Below are 15,544 nucleotides of genomic sequence, written 5' to 3'. Positions count from 1 at the left end.
TAAGTAAACAGGTGAGGTACAGTACAAAAGGCTTAAGGATTTGTTTTAGAGATGGTTTAGTGTGTCTGCATTTGAGTGAGCTTTGCTGTGTCAGTGTGCTGCTGCCTTGGCTCAGGGGTTCCTTCAACACGGAGAAGTGTCACTCTGCAGCTGGGCATTTCCACGGAACAGTTCTGGGAGTCCCAGGTTCCTGCAGCCCTCAGCCAGTGGGAGCTCTGGGAGCTGGTTCTTAGCAACACACTCCTGTTAGCTGGCAGCTGTCAGGGATTTGTCACTGCCTGCTACCAGAGCATGTGTGGAGGCAGGTTATTTCAGATTTGTAGTGGTGGCTGCTTTTGTCCACTCTCTCCTGCCCCTTGCCCCATCAGTTAGGTCAAAACTGAGTCACAACTGGAGTTCTAAGTTGCTTTCCGCATTTCTGTTTCCATTCCCATTAATTCCAGAGGTTGCTTCTTTTCTCTTCCCACCTCCCTCTGGAAACTATTTTTCCCCTCCTCCTTTCCAGAGTCCCCAGATGTATTTCTCATACTCCCATCTTCTCCTAGTGAACCTTTGAGTGGAAAAGAGTCCACCAATTGGGGAAGCATTCAAGCTTTAGTTTGCAAAGTAGACCCTAAGTTTTAATGACTGTTTAACTTACAACTGATTGCCATGGACTGGACAGCCCCAGACAGGAGCAGGCCTTAGCCTGCAGTGCTAACCCAAACCATGTATCTAGCACAGTAATTTGTGTGACCATTACCTCAGTGGTTACTGCTGTAACCACTGGGTCTTACTGCTTCTCTCCCAGCTGCTCAGACATATAAATTGGTGCTTTGGCCAATATCTCTCAAACAGTGGTTTCAGAGGTTGCAAAACACTGCTTTAAAACATTTAGGAAAGGCTGTACCTTGGCTTTGAGAACACAGTGCAGGCACAGGGGCAGTGATCTTGCTAGGGCTTATGCAGGCCAAGTTGTGAGTGCAGGTCTCAGATGTTTTAGCTTAAGAGCTGGTTAATAAGTATTAAATATTCGTAGCCAGGAACAAACACGTGGGAGTGTGTTCAGCCATCTTTCACGATGCTGTGGCACCTTGTAACAAGCATAGGCTTGGAAAACTGCACACTCAAATAAAAGCTGAAAGGCTAGTGTGTATAGGAGGAGTTTTTCCTGTGACACCAACTCTGTGCCTCCATCTGGTATGAGGAGCTTGCTGGGAGAGTGGGACAGAAAAGTCTTGTCTGTATTTCAGTGTGGGTGAATGAGCATTCCAGGACAATCAATTTTAGTTCCTGTTGAAATTTGTGAAAAGCCCCTCTGGACTAGAGCCTATAAGGGTATGGTGATCAACAAACAAACTGTGAGTGCTGAGAGGTGATGGATGGGCAGCATTTAATGAACTCAAACACGGGAGAACTGCCACTGTGTTTTCAGAGAGGAATGGACTTCTTGAGCCATTACTGCCAGCTGGCAAAGGCTTTGGGATTCCAGTGGTTTACTACTACTTCTGGTGTATTTGGACTGTCTGTGAGCACAGTGAAGGAGATGATCTACTCTGTTGAGGTGTCTGCTGGGGAGCAGCTTGCCTGAAGTGCCTTGTGAGCCTGGAGGCTGGTAAGCACACGATGAAAGTCACCAGGTGGCTGCTGAGAGTGATCCCCGCTGCAGAGCAGAGCCTAGCATGCTGCAGCCCCAGAGCAGTTCCCTTGCCACAGCTCAGGGGCAGAAAGGTTTTCCCTGGCTTGGGAAGCAGCATGTAGCCCGGTTTGGCACAGCCCATGGTAGCAGGGGCTGCTCTTGCCCCTCTTCCAGGGCTGGCAGCATCCCCCAGCATGGAGTGCAGGGGTGGAGTTCCAGCAATGTGCTGTGGCTGCACTCAGGTGTGCTGGGGCCCTGCACAGCCCCACGTGCTCATCAGCACCTGTGCCCTGGGCCTGGCACTCCATGGCTGGATGGCTCCTGCTGGAGCAGAATGGCTCACCTGGCTTGAAAGGCCACCTGGGTTTGCTGTATTACTTCCACCACGCTATAAACCCTCTGATCCTTGCCTGGAGCCTGGGGAAAGCGACCTGGAGTTCAATTTCTCATTGTCATTGGGAGCTCTTACAGCCACTCTGAGCTCCTGCACCACTGCAATCTGCTGGGCAGAGGCAATGACAGTGAGTGTGCTTCATCCCATGAGGTTTGCTGGGGTTAGAGGCCAACTGACCAAGTGTGACCACTTTGGGGAGCTCCTGCTGGTAGCAGAGGCTCTGCCCTTTGGGAGGAGCTGATAACCCCTGGGCCAGCTGGCTGGCACTTGTCATTAATACTCTGCCTGCAGTCTGGTGCAATCTCATCCCCATACCAAACCAAATACTTTTGGGAAGTGTCATCTCCAAGTTGTTCATCTGTTTCTGAGAAGAGGGCTTGGGAAAGAGGCTGCTTAGTCATTTAAAAATGTCACAGTTCCCCAGCCACCTTATCTGGGAAGTTCTGTGCCTCTTGGTTGTTTGAGAGGAGGGGTGGGGAGTTTTGAAACTTTGGGGGAAGTGATGTTTGTGGTGAGTGTGCTGTTGAGGAGCCCTGATAAAAATCCACTGCTCCTAAGTAAAGCTGTGAAATCAAAATAGAAATTAAGAGCAGAGGATAAATGGCTGGAGACTAGGACTAGGAATGGTGCAGGGGCATGCTGCATGGCAGAAGGGTCTGCCCCATGTGTGAAATGCTATCCCAAGCATTCTTGCTCTCTTTGCTGTCACCTGGCCACAAGGGAATTTGGTAATGTGGTACCTGCTGCTGCTGGGCCTCTGAGGAGAAAGCAGCTCTTGCTGTTGGTTCTGCCATGTCCTGCCTTTCCAGCCTGGGGAAGCTTAGAGCTGGTCATAGTGGCTGCAGCAGTCACTGGTCAGCTCAGCTCTGGGAAGGCACCATCAGCTTCATTAAGAACTGGCTTTGTCATGTGGTTTTGAGATCCTTCAGAAGGAAAGGCTCTGAGGCTGATTTTGGGATCCAGGAGACATTTTGGTGAGTACTGAGGGGAAGCTACATGGCCAAGTTGAAATGCCTCTGTGTAAACTTCCTGATTTCTTAGAAGTCAGGAAATGCCATGACCAAAATTGCCTTAGTTTTTACTTCATGCCACTTGTCTATCTGTGTTACAGTGTGGTCTTCATGGATGGAAGATGCTCACTAGCTAACTGTATTAATCCTGCTATGTCCTTGTTCACCAAGACCAAACTATTCATTTTCTCACAAGCTTCTCTGGGATACTTATTGCTGTGACATCCAAGCACTTCACAAACAGTAATTGAATTTTGCAGCCTCTTTTACAGAGGACAGGTGTCAACTTTGTCCAGTATGAAGTAAAGATAATTTGTTAATAGAATTATATTTTTGTTTTCTTTAAGCAGCCATTGATTTATATTGTGGTCTGTTCAATGTAAAAACAGTGACAGTGTTGACTGCCAGCATGCCTGATCTCTGAACCCAGAGTGAGAGACTCATCTGAGCCCAGAGCCAGCTCTGGCAACCACAGGCTGGCCCATGGGTGTGATGGAAATATCTCCTGCAGTCCAGCCTAGTTGAGCCATTTTTTAACTAACAAGATGGTTAAAAGCTAAAAAAAAATGAAAGGCTTTGGAAAACTGTCCAGCTGTGAGATCACTGGGCTGAGTGGGGGCATGTTTTGGGGGGCATGTTTTGAACATGCAGGTGGAGTTGGAGATGGAGATGGAGAATTGACCTGCAGCCCTGAGTGGAGAGTTTTGTAGTCAGAGGTGCAGGACACTGCTGCCTGTGGTGTGAGAGGACAGAAAGGCCCTGCTTGGCTCTCAAGTGGTCTCCAGCACAAGACAGTTGTGGACCAGGGTTCTTGAGTGAGGAGCATGTCCCCAGCAGAGAACAAAATGGCCAAGCCTCAGAGAGGGATGGTTTTCCTGTATGATTGTTAATTTAATGGACCTCCATATGTTTACAGAAAAGTGATCTGACTCCAGGACACTCTAGCCAACATGGCACAGTCAAAAAAGGCAAAATACTTTCTGTCTTCCCTGGAAGATTTTGTCATTTGATACTTAGATGAAGTATTTGAAGTGTAAGCTACACCAGACACAGTTTTCCTGGAGGAACTACTTTCCTCTTTGTTCTAATGATATCATGCACAGGAAATGCCCAGTTGCTGCCCAGGATTCTTCTTCAGGGAGTATCTGTACCTTTGGTGTCCAGAGCATGGCAGAAGGAGGAGTGCAGGCCTTTGGACCTGAGGGATTGCTGCAGCCTAGGCAGCTCTTTCTCCCAGGCCACAGGTGATCATACAGTTCTCTAGGCATGATTGAGTTTATTTGTCCTAACCTTTCATGCCTTAAATGTGCCTCACCCAGACCTTGTTCTTTAAAGTCCTATATAGTGTATGGAGAAGGGAATACTCTTGTGATCAATTCATTCCTGCCTCCTTAGAAGGCTGAGTTAGGGTGTGTCAGCTTGCCTGGAGGAGTCTGCCTCTTCCTGTGGAGAACGAGGCAACTTGTGTATGAGTCAAAATATTGCCTCCCCTGCCTCTGTCCTTAATGCTTTCCCTTCCACATAAGCTCTTCTCTTTGGTCTGGGGTAAAATCCATCACAAACCTGTTTTCTCTACAAAGTGATCTTCCTGCTGGAGATAGTTTGCCCTTTGGGATTTCAGGCAGAGCTGTGTGGATGGAGGTGTTTGGGACTGCATTGGATGTGTTGTGTATTTCCAGAAAGCAGTGCCGAGGGTGACAGTGTGGCTGTGTTTGTGCAGCCACAAGCCCTTCTGCACAGCTCTGCCCTTCCCCTGGCTGCAGCCCACTGCCCACAGAGGGACAGGGCTGTGTGGGTTGGTCTGTATTGGTGCACCTGAGCCCACTCCTGCCCGTTTTTACTTTCCCAGGTTACCAGCAAAGGTATTTTCTCTTGTTTTATGTGTTTTGCTGTGGCACCCACGCTCTCATTTCTCTCTTCTGTTCATTAACCTCTTGTAAAGTATTAAAGCTTCAAGCTGTTGTTAATTTTGTCCCCTCTGAGTGTTTCTGGTTGGGCTGAAGAGAAGCACCACCTCAGCAGCCCAAAGACTCCTGTTTGGGGCCCTGTGCCTCTGCTGTGAGCCAGCTGTGGTTTCTGAGGCCAGTCCTGGCATGGGGAGGGGTCGGGTCAGGTCTGTGCTGCCAGCCCCGGTCTCTGCAGAAGCGTCCTGGGCTTGCAGGTCAGGCAGGTGTCAGAGCAGCAGCTGCTGGGTCCCAGCAAAAATCACTCCATACTCCACAGGAAGGGCGTGTTTTTGTTCACACATAATGTAAATCCCAGGGAGAGGAGCCAGGAGTTCCAGGTCTCTGCTCTGAGAGGACACAGACTGCTGGTGCAGAGACCAAAGTCTCTGGCTTTGCTAAAATTACTGGGAGGTTGAAAGTCAGCATACCCTCATGGTGAAAGCTAACAAGTACAATGCAGGACTTGGTCATAATGCTTCTGCAAGCATTTAATTCCTTTGCTGAGGCAAAAATCATTTAAGACATCTCACTAATTCCAAAAAAGATTTCTCTGGTGAACCAGTCACCGTTGGAGCAGTCCAGCCACATGTTTTGTTTCCCTGTTTCTGTCCTTGCAAGCAAATCTTATCATGGAGTCCCAAGAAAATTCTGCTTCCGTATTTCAATTCTGCTGGTGTTTTCCAGCAGTGTGTGTTTTAATAACTTTATTTATAAATGGGCTGCTTTAGTGATTCTGGTGTGCTCCTTTGCCTCCTCAAAACAGCTCCTCCTTCCAAGAGTGCTGTGCTGTACAGGAGCTTTACAGTTTTTTGCTCCTGCTGTTCTTCTTGGAGTTTATGGTGCAATTTTGATTAAAGATGATTACTTTTCAATGACTGCTAACATTTTTGGTTCATTTAAACTGGATATTTTATGTAGGTCAGTGGATTATTTTTTTGTCTCTTGAAAGTACAATTTTCAAACACAATGTCACACACAAGGAAATGTGTTTGAAATTCTCTGAGGAGTTGCTTGACTGCAGGTTACGCTAGAGTGGGGGACACCTCCCGTGGGTCTGTCACAGGCAGTCCTTCTGCTTGGTCTCCTGAGTCTCCTGCACCTCTGTGGCTGTGGGAGGTGCTGCAGAGATGTCCCTGGAACACGAAAAGGGAGGTTGGCAGGCAGGAATGGTGATGTTACTCCTGCTTGTTACTAGGGAAAGGAGTTTTGCCTCAGCACTCACTGTCCCCCCTCCAGTTCGGAGAATTGAGCTGTGATACAAGCTCTGCCCCACCCTTCCTCCAGCCTTATCTTCCCTGCAGACAGACTTTTCCCTTTGCTTTCCTCGAACTCTTCTGCTGAACTCACTGCACTGTTGTGTGATCAGTGCTCCTCTGCCCTTCCCCAGCCCACCTCTCTTCTTGCTCAATGCACCCCTCTTTTACACTCCTGATTCTAGTGAAAAACAAATCCTTCTTGGTTCCAGCTGAGTTCCCACCCCTCTAATCTTTTCCTTTCTCTCTTTACTTGAGCTTGCTGTCTGGAGATGCTGGTCACAGGTCCAACATGAGATCCTCTTGGCACTGCTCTGTGCAGTCCTGGGCACTGCTCTGCCTAAAGCAATGGCCTGTTTGTGGCCAAAACAGGAAACACCCCTGCACTCTTGATACTCACCAGCACTAGTCTTCCTTACCTGTCCTTCTTCAGCACTTTGTCCAGCCCAGTCTGTGCTGTGCTGATCCAGAAGACCAGTGAGCTTTCTCTGAGGTGCTGTGATCCCATACTGGCACATGTCATGGTGTGGCATTTGCCATGGTGCCACCAACCATAGGAGCTTGTGCTGCTCTCTCTGGAGGAAAGTGTCCCAGTGACCTGCAGCACTGCTTGGGTGTGTTCCTCTCCTGTCCACCCTTTCTAGTGCTCCTAAATCCCTTGGGTCAGCCCAGAGCCCTGTGTTTCCCAGTGGCTGAGGGTGTAGGGAAGGCTTTCATGCTGTTCAAGGAGAGATTTGGGTTGTGGAGGTCTGTGGAGCATTGCAGAGGGGCAGCTTTGTGCAGCATTTAACTGCTCTGCTTGCAGGGCTAGGGGCATTTCTGGGTCTTGGCTTCCTGAATTCTGGGTACTCTGTCAGAAAACATCCCTTCCCACCTTGGTGAAGGAGACAGGACCATTCTGCTGGGGCTGAATGGAGCACAGTGGCCCATGAGCACAGTGGCCTGCAGAAAGGTTTTGGTGCAGGCCCAGAGAAGGGATATGAGAGTCCTTCATCTGAAGCTGTACTATTTGATTCAACATGTTTCCCAGTACATGTACAGGACTAATAATGCTGATGTGATCAAGTTAATGTGATTTTTTTTCTGGCTTTTATAGCCAGGCACCAGGTCAGCAGTGAAAGGAAAATCAGCAGGCACCTGAGAAGCCAGGGGGTAACTGTTTGGTGGGCAGAAAGCATGTGGGATGTTTTGTAATGCAGCCAAATGCTTGTGTGGTGCTGTGGCTGTGAAGCACGTGGGGAGCTCTGGCAGGGCTGATGGTGGGGCTGGCAGGTCACACTGCTCCTGACTCATGGTTACCAAATGAGGGGTCCAGTGCAGGGCAGGGAGGGATGTGAGCACCTGCTGGTCCCCCCAGTGCTGTGCTGCACTGAGTGCTGCATGGGATGTGGTCATGAGACAGCTGACAGCTCACATTCAGCCCCTCAAGGTGAGTCAGCTCTAAGAATCCATGAAAGCTAGTTTTTAAAGCACCCATTTTTAAGCCTCCAGACAGACTGCAAGGTGCTGAGTGCTGCTGGGAGAGTCCCTCTTGTGTCCACCCCCCTTGGCCCCAAGGGGCAGAATGCAGCCCATCCCTGAGATACATGGAGCAGCAGGTGCTGGGATGGGTGAGAGACTGCTCTGATATGCCTTGAGTTCTGCTCTTGGCTTCCAGAGGAGCTGATGATGTCCTGGTGCCTTTTACTGCCTGCTCTCCTCCTGCCTCCCATCCCCTTGGGCTCACCCAGGCTTCATGGGCACTGCAGCACCCAAAGGTCAGCTTCTCATCATCCCACAGCCCTGCTGTGGCTCTAAGAAATGAGCTCCTTTCCACAACCCTGCTGATCCCAGTATCAGGAAAAGCCTCAGGATCATGCTGGAGGACAAAGAAGTATGGTTATACCCAGAATTCTGTCACACAAGCAGAGAGAAGTTGTTGCAAGCAGGATCTGGGGCTCAGCTCATAGCCCAAATGGCAGCAAGCAGCCACCCCTGCCTCTTTCCTTTCAGTCTCAGACATGATTGTAGTGTGGAAGCTGCTAGAAGAAGACCAAGTTGTGCTTTTGTTGCTTTCCCGTGCTCACTTGATAGTTTTCCCTACAAAAATTGTTTAATCTGCCTGACCATTTTATGGATTGTTGGCAAAGTTTATTTAAAGTCCTGTATGCAACAAAGTGTTGCTGTGCCAGAAATGCTGCACCCTTAGAGTGACTTATTGTTTTCCATTTTGTTACTGTGTCAGTGCATATTGGCAAAGTAAATCAACTGCTTCAAAAGGAAATTAATTTGCTTCCTGCCTTTATATGTTTGTCTCCCATCTTGGGAAGGAGGAAGGGGTTTCAAAAGTCACAAGGAATATAAATAGAATTAAGATGCAGTGAAATACTTATCTGCCTGAGCTTCTTACTGTACAAGGGTCAGAAGTGCTCCAACATGTCCTGTTGCATAGAATGGGGTGCTCTGGGCTTGCTGCTGGAGGGGGCTTGGTCCAGACAGGGTGATGTGGCACTCACCTGAGTGCTGTGTCCTGGCCCTGGACTGGGGGGAGCCTGACACAGGGCTGGGTTTGAGCCCTGTGTATGGGAGCAGCTTTCCTGTGCCAGTGAGTTGCTGTCCACCCTCACTTCCCCCCAGACCTGCTCAGACTGCATGTGTGGTGTTGATTGTCCCCATGCAGCTGCTCACACTGATTGCTCTGCAGAGCCATACAGGGGGGAGCTGCAGGTCTGCCTCCCTTCTCCCAGTGCTGTCCAAATGACAGTTCTGCCTGCTCTGAAAGCTGCCCACTGGAAAAGACCTGGTAGTGCTGGTCAGCAGTGGCTGAATGTGAGCCAGATGGCCAAGAAGGTCTGTATTTTAATATGATCCCAATATTACCAGGTAGATTGTGCCCGTGCCCGTCTGACCCTTGCTGCTGGGCCAAAGGCGGCAGCTGTGGTGTTTCACCTCAGAGACACTTTTGGCTGGCTGGGTGTTGCAGCTGGGCACTGAAACAAACCCAGGCTTGTAGAAACTTACTTTACCTCAGGTGGGAAGGCTTCAGGCTAGGGTGAGGAGGAAAAGAAGACGGATTCTGTCGGAGGGTTTATATCCAGAGTTTTATTCCGTGGTCACAGATGTCTGAATCTTGGTAACAGCTCCAACAGAATCCCTAGCACATGGTTCTGGATCAATTGAAGCCCAGGGACAGGGGGAGGGGAAGGGACAGGTGAGCAGCAACCAGGTGGGAGGAGGAGGGTCTCAGGGGACGAGGGACACCCAGACAGGCCAATGACCCCAGGCGTGAATTGCATCCTTTGAACCTGACCAACCACACGAGGCCTTGCTGGAATTTTGACTGATTGACAGAACTCACTCAGCAAGGGGGCGAGGGGGAAGGGAGAGAGGTATTGCCACACCTGGGAAGGGACTGGGAAATCTAAACCAGGAAATTGCAACACACTGAACAAAGGCCAATGGCACCTGGCCTGTACCAGCCACAGTGTGGCTGCAGGAGCAGGGCTGTGGCCATCTGCCTGTGCTGGGCACTGCTGAGCCCCCCCCTCAAGTCCCAGGGTGGCTGTCTGGTCCAAGAAAGACACTGAGGCACTGGAGTGTGTCCAGAGAAGGGCAGCAGAGCTGGGGAAGGGTCTGGAGTACCAGGAGCAGCTGGGGGGCTCGGCCTGGAGGAAAGGAGGCTCAGGGGAGACCTTCTGTTGTCTGTCCCTGACAGATAAGAAGATGCTGCCAGGTGGGGTTGAGCTCTGCTCCCAGGGAAGAAGCGACAGGATGAGAGTGAACAACCTCAAGGTGTGCCAGAAGAGGTTTAGGTTGGATACTGGGGACATTTCTTCACAGAAAGGGTTGTCAGGCATTAGAACTGGCTGCCAGGACAGTGGTGGAGCCACCATCCCTTGAAGTGTTCAAAAAGTGTGTGGATGACTTGAGGACATGGTTTGGGGGTGGCTCTGGGTTGATGGTTGGACTTGATGATCTTGAAGTCTTTTCCAGCCTTAGTGATTCTGTGATTCTTTGAGGTTTTCTCCTGGCTGTCTGCCCATCAAGTCATGCTCCAAATGGCTTTAGAATCAATGAATGCTCCTTGACTGTTACCAGTGAAGTGTTCAAATGATTCAGGTCACATCTCTAAAATACTGTGGTTATGAGTCCTCCCAGCTGGAGTTCCAGGCCAGGCTCATTCCTGTCACTGCAGCATCCTCTCCTCTGCTCATGGCCAGCTCAGTGTCCTGTCCCAGGTGCTGCAGAACCTGCTGTTCCTGTGGCTCTAACCAGCCTAGCTACCCCCCTGTTCCATGCCCAGGTTTGCCAGCTGCCCCTTCTCTTTCCCATTTCCACAAAAGTTGGCTGTGCTTCCAGTCCCATTCTTGCCCTTTTGCTCTGTCTCACTGAACATCCCTGCTGCAGTTAAATCTGCCCTCACCTCTGTACCCCCTGTCTTGCTTCCCTCTTGGCCTGCATGCCTCTGGCCAGCCATGACCTCAGGTCACCTCTGCTGAGATCCCATCATTTCTTGCAGACCTGTCACCACCACTTCTGTGTTGCTCCTTGAAGGGTGGATTCTGAGTAGGAAAGGAGCTTTGTGTGCAGAATTCCCAGATGAGTCCCTGCCCAAGCTGTCTGTTCCAAAGCAGGTACCATACAGCAGGATTGGCCTGACAGCCCAGACCCTGATAGTCTCCTCCCTGCTCTGCCTGTGCCTTTTCAATAATATTCTCCAAGTCTTATCTAAAAATAAAATTCAAAAAATCCTGAATGAGGCAGTCATGTTTGTGAGGAGAAGAAGGAAGAATCTGCAGGCCAGCACACACAGATCCCAGTAAAGATGTGCTGTAACAATTTGGTATCTGTAGGAACCACAGCTTCTTGCTATTCTAAAAAAGGAAAGGAAAGGCTGAAAATAGCATAATTCTAGGAACATAGAACAATTGCTGTTGCTGAAGTATCTAAAATGAACCCACACTGGAAGCAAGTCAGGACGCCCAAAAGAAAGAAACATTTGGAGATTGCCTGTGAAACTCTAAAATGCTGTGATTCTCCCACAGGAGCCCAAGGCTAGATTTGGGACAGATGCTGTTATAGCTTGGCCTTGCTGCAGACCCAGTGCCCTTGTTTCCCACAGCCCCTTCACCACTGAGAGTCCTGGGTCTGTTTCTGTTGAAGTTTAGTCCAAGACCTGTCAGATCCATATTAAGCCAGGTTTTACTGAACTGATGTCCTGCAGTGCCTGCTCCTCACTACTCCAGAGGAGAGTCCAGGAGCTTCTGTATTCATGACTGCCTTTCCCTGTACATGTTCATTAACTGTTTCTTCCATTTCCCTTGTTAATTGTTGAACCTAGATGTCGTAGGAAGGGGACTAGGACACCAGGTGGTTCATCACAGGTCTAGTTTATTGAAGAAAGTATCAAACACTTATACAGCAAATAATAAGCTTATGAATATTCTGTAAGTTAAGCAATCTATTGGTTAAACTATACCATGAACTCTTCTTCATTCTTTAGGGGTTACATCTCTCTTTCCTCATGTCTCTTTCACTGTTTGTTATCCTACTACAGCTAGGCCCAAGGACACACTATCTCACAGGTGCAGGACTTGGAATTAGCCACGGCTTTGTACTTTTCCATTCTCTAGCAGCTAAATTCCCAACACCTAGACTTGCCACTCTCTGGTTCCCTTTAGGAGAAGGTTGGTGTGAGTCAGACTGCACAGTGCAGCCAGAGCTCCCGGCTCTCCTGCCTGTCCCAGGCTGATCCCTCTCCTCCTTCCCGCAGTGGCTGAAGGACCCCGGGCCCCGCAATGAGAAGAGGACGCTGTTCTGTGACATGGTGTGTTTCCTGTTCATCACTCCCCTGGCGGCCATCTCGGGCTGGCTGTGCCTGCGCGGCGCCCAGGACCACCTGCAGTTCAACAGCCGCCTGGAGGCCATCGGACTCATAGCACTCACTATAGCACTTTTCACCATCTACGTCCTCTGGACACTGGTAAGTGGCAGCTGCCAGCGTCCTGCTCCCGAGGAGCTGGGAGCACTGGCTCACAGCTCTTCAGTGCTATTTCTACCTCCCTGTGTGAGAACACCTTGGGCTCTTCCACTTGACGTCCATTTAGTTATCTTCATGTGCGAGCTGAGAATGGAAAATCACCTGCTGGTCATTCATCTGCTTTCCAGACTGTGTTCCCCAAGTGTCAGAGCCCAACCAGCCACAGATGTGCCAGAGCTGGCATGGGGCTGAGGCTGGGTGGGAAGGGAAGGGCTTGGGGCTGGGTCAGGCAGTGGTCCATCTGTGGTTCAAGAAAAAGCACAGACTTGGTACCTGGGCAGTGCAGGGGAAAAGTAAAATATGGTACACATTTGATGCCTAAATAATTTACCACCATGTTCCTCTGTGATTTGCTGCTCAGAGCAGACCAGCTGTGCCCAGCTGGGGTGCAGACTGGCCTTGGGGGTCTCTGGCCACAACTAAACAAATTCCTGCACAGTATTTTTAAGGTGTGTGGAAGGAACTCTCTGGCCCTGGGGAAACCCGTGGCTGCTCTGATGCTGGGTTGTGTGGTCGGCCCCAAGTCAAGGCTTGGTAGCCAGTGTGGCCCTGGCACACTGCTGCATGGGGGGCACTGGGCATTGCTGGGAACCTGCATTTGAGCCAGTCTGGGGTTGAACTGGTCCCTGCCGGGAGAGAGCTTCATGCAGATGCCTTTTCTGGGCGTGCTGAATTAGGGGGCGAGGAGCTTGCATCTTTGCAGGGAGCAGAGAAGGGCAGGACAGTGAATGCAGGTTTGCATGTGGCACAAGTGGAGGCTCAGTGGGGCTGCCTGGTCCCTCCCCAGGGCCCCAGGGCTGCTCTCTCTAGGGGCTGCTGGGCCAGGGACTTCCCTCTGTTTCCCATTCACTTCTTTTGTCTTGTGATGCTGAGTGGATTTCTGGGTTTGGATCTTGATTTTGGCTCTCCTATTCCAAGCAAGCCCTTTGTGTGCTCGTGCCCTGTCAATGCCCTTTTCCAACTCCTTGCAGGGAAACATCATTTTGGGAAGGGAAAAAGTGCACTTGATGCAGGAGAAATAGTGGGACTCCAAAAAGCTGGGAGTCCTGTGGGCAATAGAAATTCCCCAGTCCATTTCCTTGTCATGCCATTTTCCAATTTCACAGAGTAACCCCTTCCTCTGGGGCTGGACACTCCTTACAATCTCTCTCACAGACCTGGGAACCAGGGCAGGATGAGCTGGTGCTGCAGCAGCCCCTGCTCTGAGGGTGAGAGTGCCTGGGGGCAAAGCTGGAGGCACTCCTTGCATGGGAGCCATGCAGGAAAGTTTCCATGCTGCATGTTCCTGCATGAAGCTTGTTTCTGTAGGAAGCCAAGCTAAAATTGGAAACCTTAAGAGGAAGTGTCTCCGTCTCCTCTATCTCAGGACTGGTGGGGAGGAGCTGGAAACCTGGAGGAAATGGAAAAATGTTTGTGCAGTAACAAGTCCTGACTAAAATGGCTCTAATTCTGCTGTGTTTCACATTTCCTTGAGCAGAGGAGGACATTAGGTGAAGGCCTTTTATTTATATTCAGCTTGTTCAGCCCTGGGCGGTGCAGTCCAAGAGGACAACATGTGGGAGGGAGTTCATGGCTGTAACCAGTGTGAGGGTTGTGAGAGAGGCTGTAGCCAAGGCTGCAGCTCCTTTGTGAGGAACAGGAGCCTTCTTTGAGGTTCCCATCATTAACTTCCTATTCTCTGAAAACTGGGACATGAATTTGTCAGCAAAATGTCTTATTGCCACAATCCCTCTGCCACAGGAAGGAGGAGTGTGCACAGATCAGTAAGCTCAGTTACCTCAGTGCCACAGTGGCACAGCTTCATTTCTCATAAGATGTCTCGTAGACCCATCTAGAACTCAGTTTTACTGAGTTTTCTGTGTCAGATGCACTTCCTGCTACGTCCCAGTTGCCAGCTAAATGCTTCCCTTAAGAAGGCCTGGTTTAGGTCAGTGCCTGACTGCATTCAGTGTTTAGGCCAAGCTCAAAGCTCCCCTCGCAGGGCTGCTCTGAAACTGCAGGGCCATCTCGGGCCTCTGCTGGGCTGCTCTGGGTCCCTCCAGCCTTTGCATCCTCCCCTGTCTCCCTCCGGGTAGACAAATCTCCCAGGCCACGGTGCTGTCAGGAAAAAATGAGTCCAGCTGCTGTGCTGTTGTTGCAGACAGAGGAGGGAAGGTTTTTGTGCAGGACGAAGAAGGTCCCCAGGGTCTGTGAGATGGGAGGAGGCTGGTTGGGTTCAGAGCTTTGTGTTGCTCACTGAAGGTGCTGCTGGAGCCCGGGGCTGGATGAAGGCGTGAGGTGCAGCTCATCCCCACACCCTGCACCAGCCCGGACCCAAACGCAGCTGAGCAAACCCCAAACTCTGCTGGTGCTGCCCCGAGGGCCCCTTTGGCTGTGCCCACTCAGCCTGGTGTCCCCAGGCAGGGACCGATTGTCAGGCTTGGGACACGGAGCGCCCCACACCGTGCCGGGGTCACTGCTGTGTCCCTGCCTCGGGATAAAGGGTCCTCGGAGGCAGAGGGGTGTGGGCATCAAGCGTCCCTGTGTGTGCTCCGAGGCAGGGCTGGGGTTGGTGACAGCACAGCCAGGGTTGGTGACAGCGTGACTGGGATTGTGACAGCGTGGCTGGGGTTGTGACAACATAGCCAGGGTTGTGACAGTACTTCCGGGCTTGGTGACAGTGTGGCTGGGGTTGGTGACAGTGTGACTGGGGTTGGTGACAGCGTGGCCAGGGTTGGTGACAGTGCAGGCAGGGTTGGTGACAGCATGGCTGGGGTTGGTGACAGCGTGGCCGGGGTTGGTGACAGCGTGGCCGGGGTTGGTGACAGCGCTGCAGGGGTTGGTGACAGCACAGGCAGGGTTGTGACAGTGCAGGCAGGGTTGGTGACAGCACGGCTGGGGTTGGTGACAGCGCTGCAGGGGTTGGTGACAGCACAGGCAGGGTTGTGACAGTGCAGGCAGGGTTGGTGACAGTGTGGCCGGGGTTGGTGACAGCACGGCAGGGGTTGGTGACAGCACAGGCAGGGTTGTGACAGTGCTGCGTTCTCACCCGCCAGGTCTCGTTCCGCTACCACTGCCAGCTGTACTCGGAGTGGCGAAGGACCAACCAGAAAGTCCGGCTGATGCTCCCGGCCTCGCGGAGCCCCCACCCCGTGCCCCACTCCCTGCTCTCCGCCAAGCTCATGAAGAAGGCCGCGGATGAGACCACGGTCTGAGCCGTGCCACGGGCGGCCACGGCGCAGGGTCGGGCATCCCCACAGGCCCAGGGACCGTGGCAGCTGTGGGGGCACTGGAAAACAATCATCCCACCCAAAGGCACTCTGCC

At 51.2% G+C, this 15,544-nt stretch overlaps 1 protein-coding gene across 1 annotated transcript in view; it reads left to right on the top strand.

The window, feature by feature from the left end:
- Window positions 1-15,544, top strand: part of MARCHF2 (membrane associated ring-CH-type finger 2) — a 32,614-nt gene extending 17,070 nt beyond the window's left edge. The window contains exons 4-5 of the mRNA XM_054291075.1: window positions 11,974-12,183; window positions 15,276-15,544. Coding sequence (XP_054147050.1) covers window positions 11,974-12,183; window positions 15,276-15,434 — 369 coding nt within the window. The 3' untranslated portion in view covers window positions 15,435-15,544. The remainder of the gene's footprint in view (window positions 1-11,973; window positions 12,184-15,275) is intronic.

This window comes from Melozone crissalis, unplaced genomic scaffold, assembly GCF_028551555.1.
Source record: "Melozone crissalis strain CALT ecotype California unplaced genomic scaffold, PUWL_Pcris_2 ptg000088l_1, whole genome shotgun sequence".
NCBI classification, from domain to species: Eukaryota; Metazoa; Chordata; class Aves; order Passeriformes; family Passerellidae; genus Melozone; species Melozone crissalis.
The sequence above is the reverse complement of the archived record's forward strand: the minus strand, read 5'-3'. Positions and strand labels throughout refer to the sequence as shown.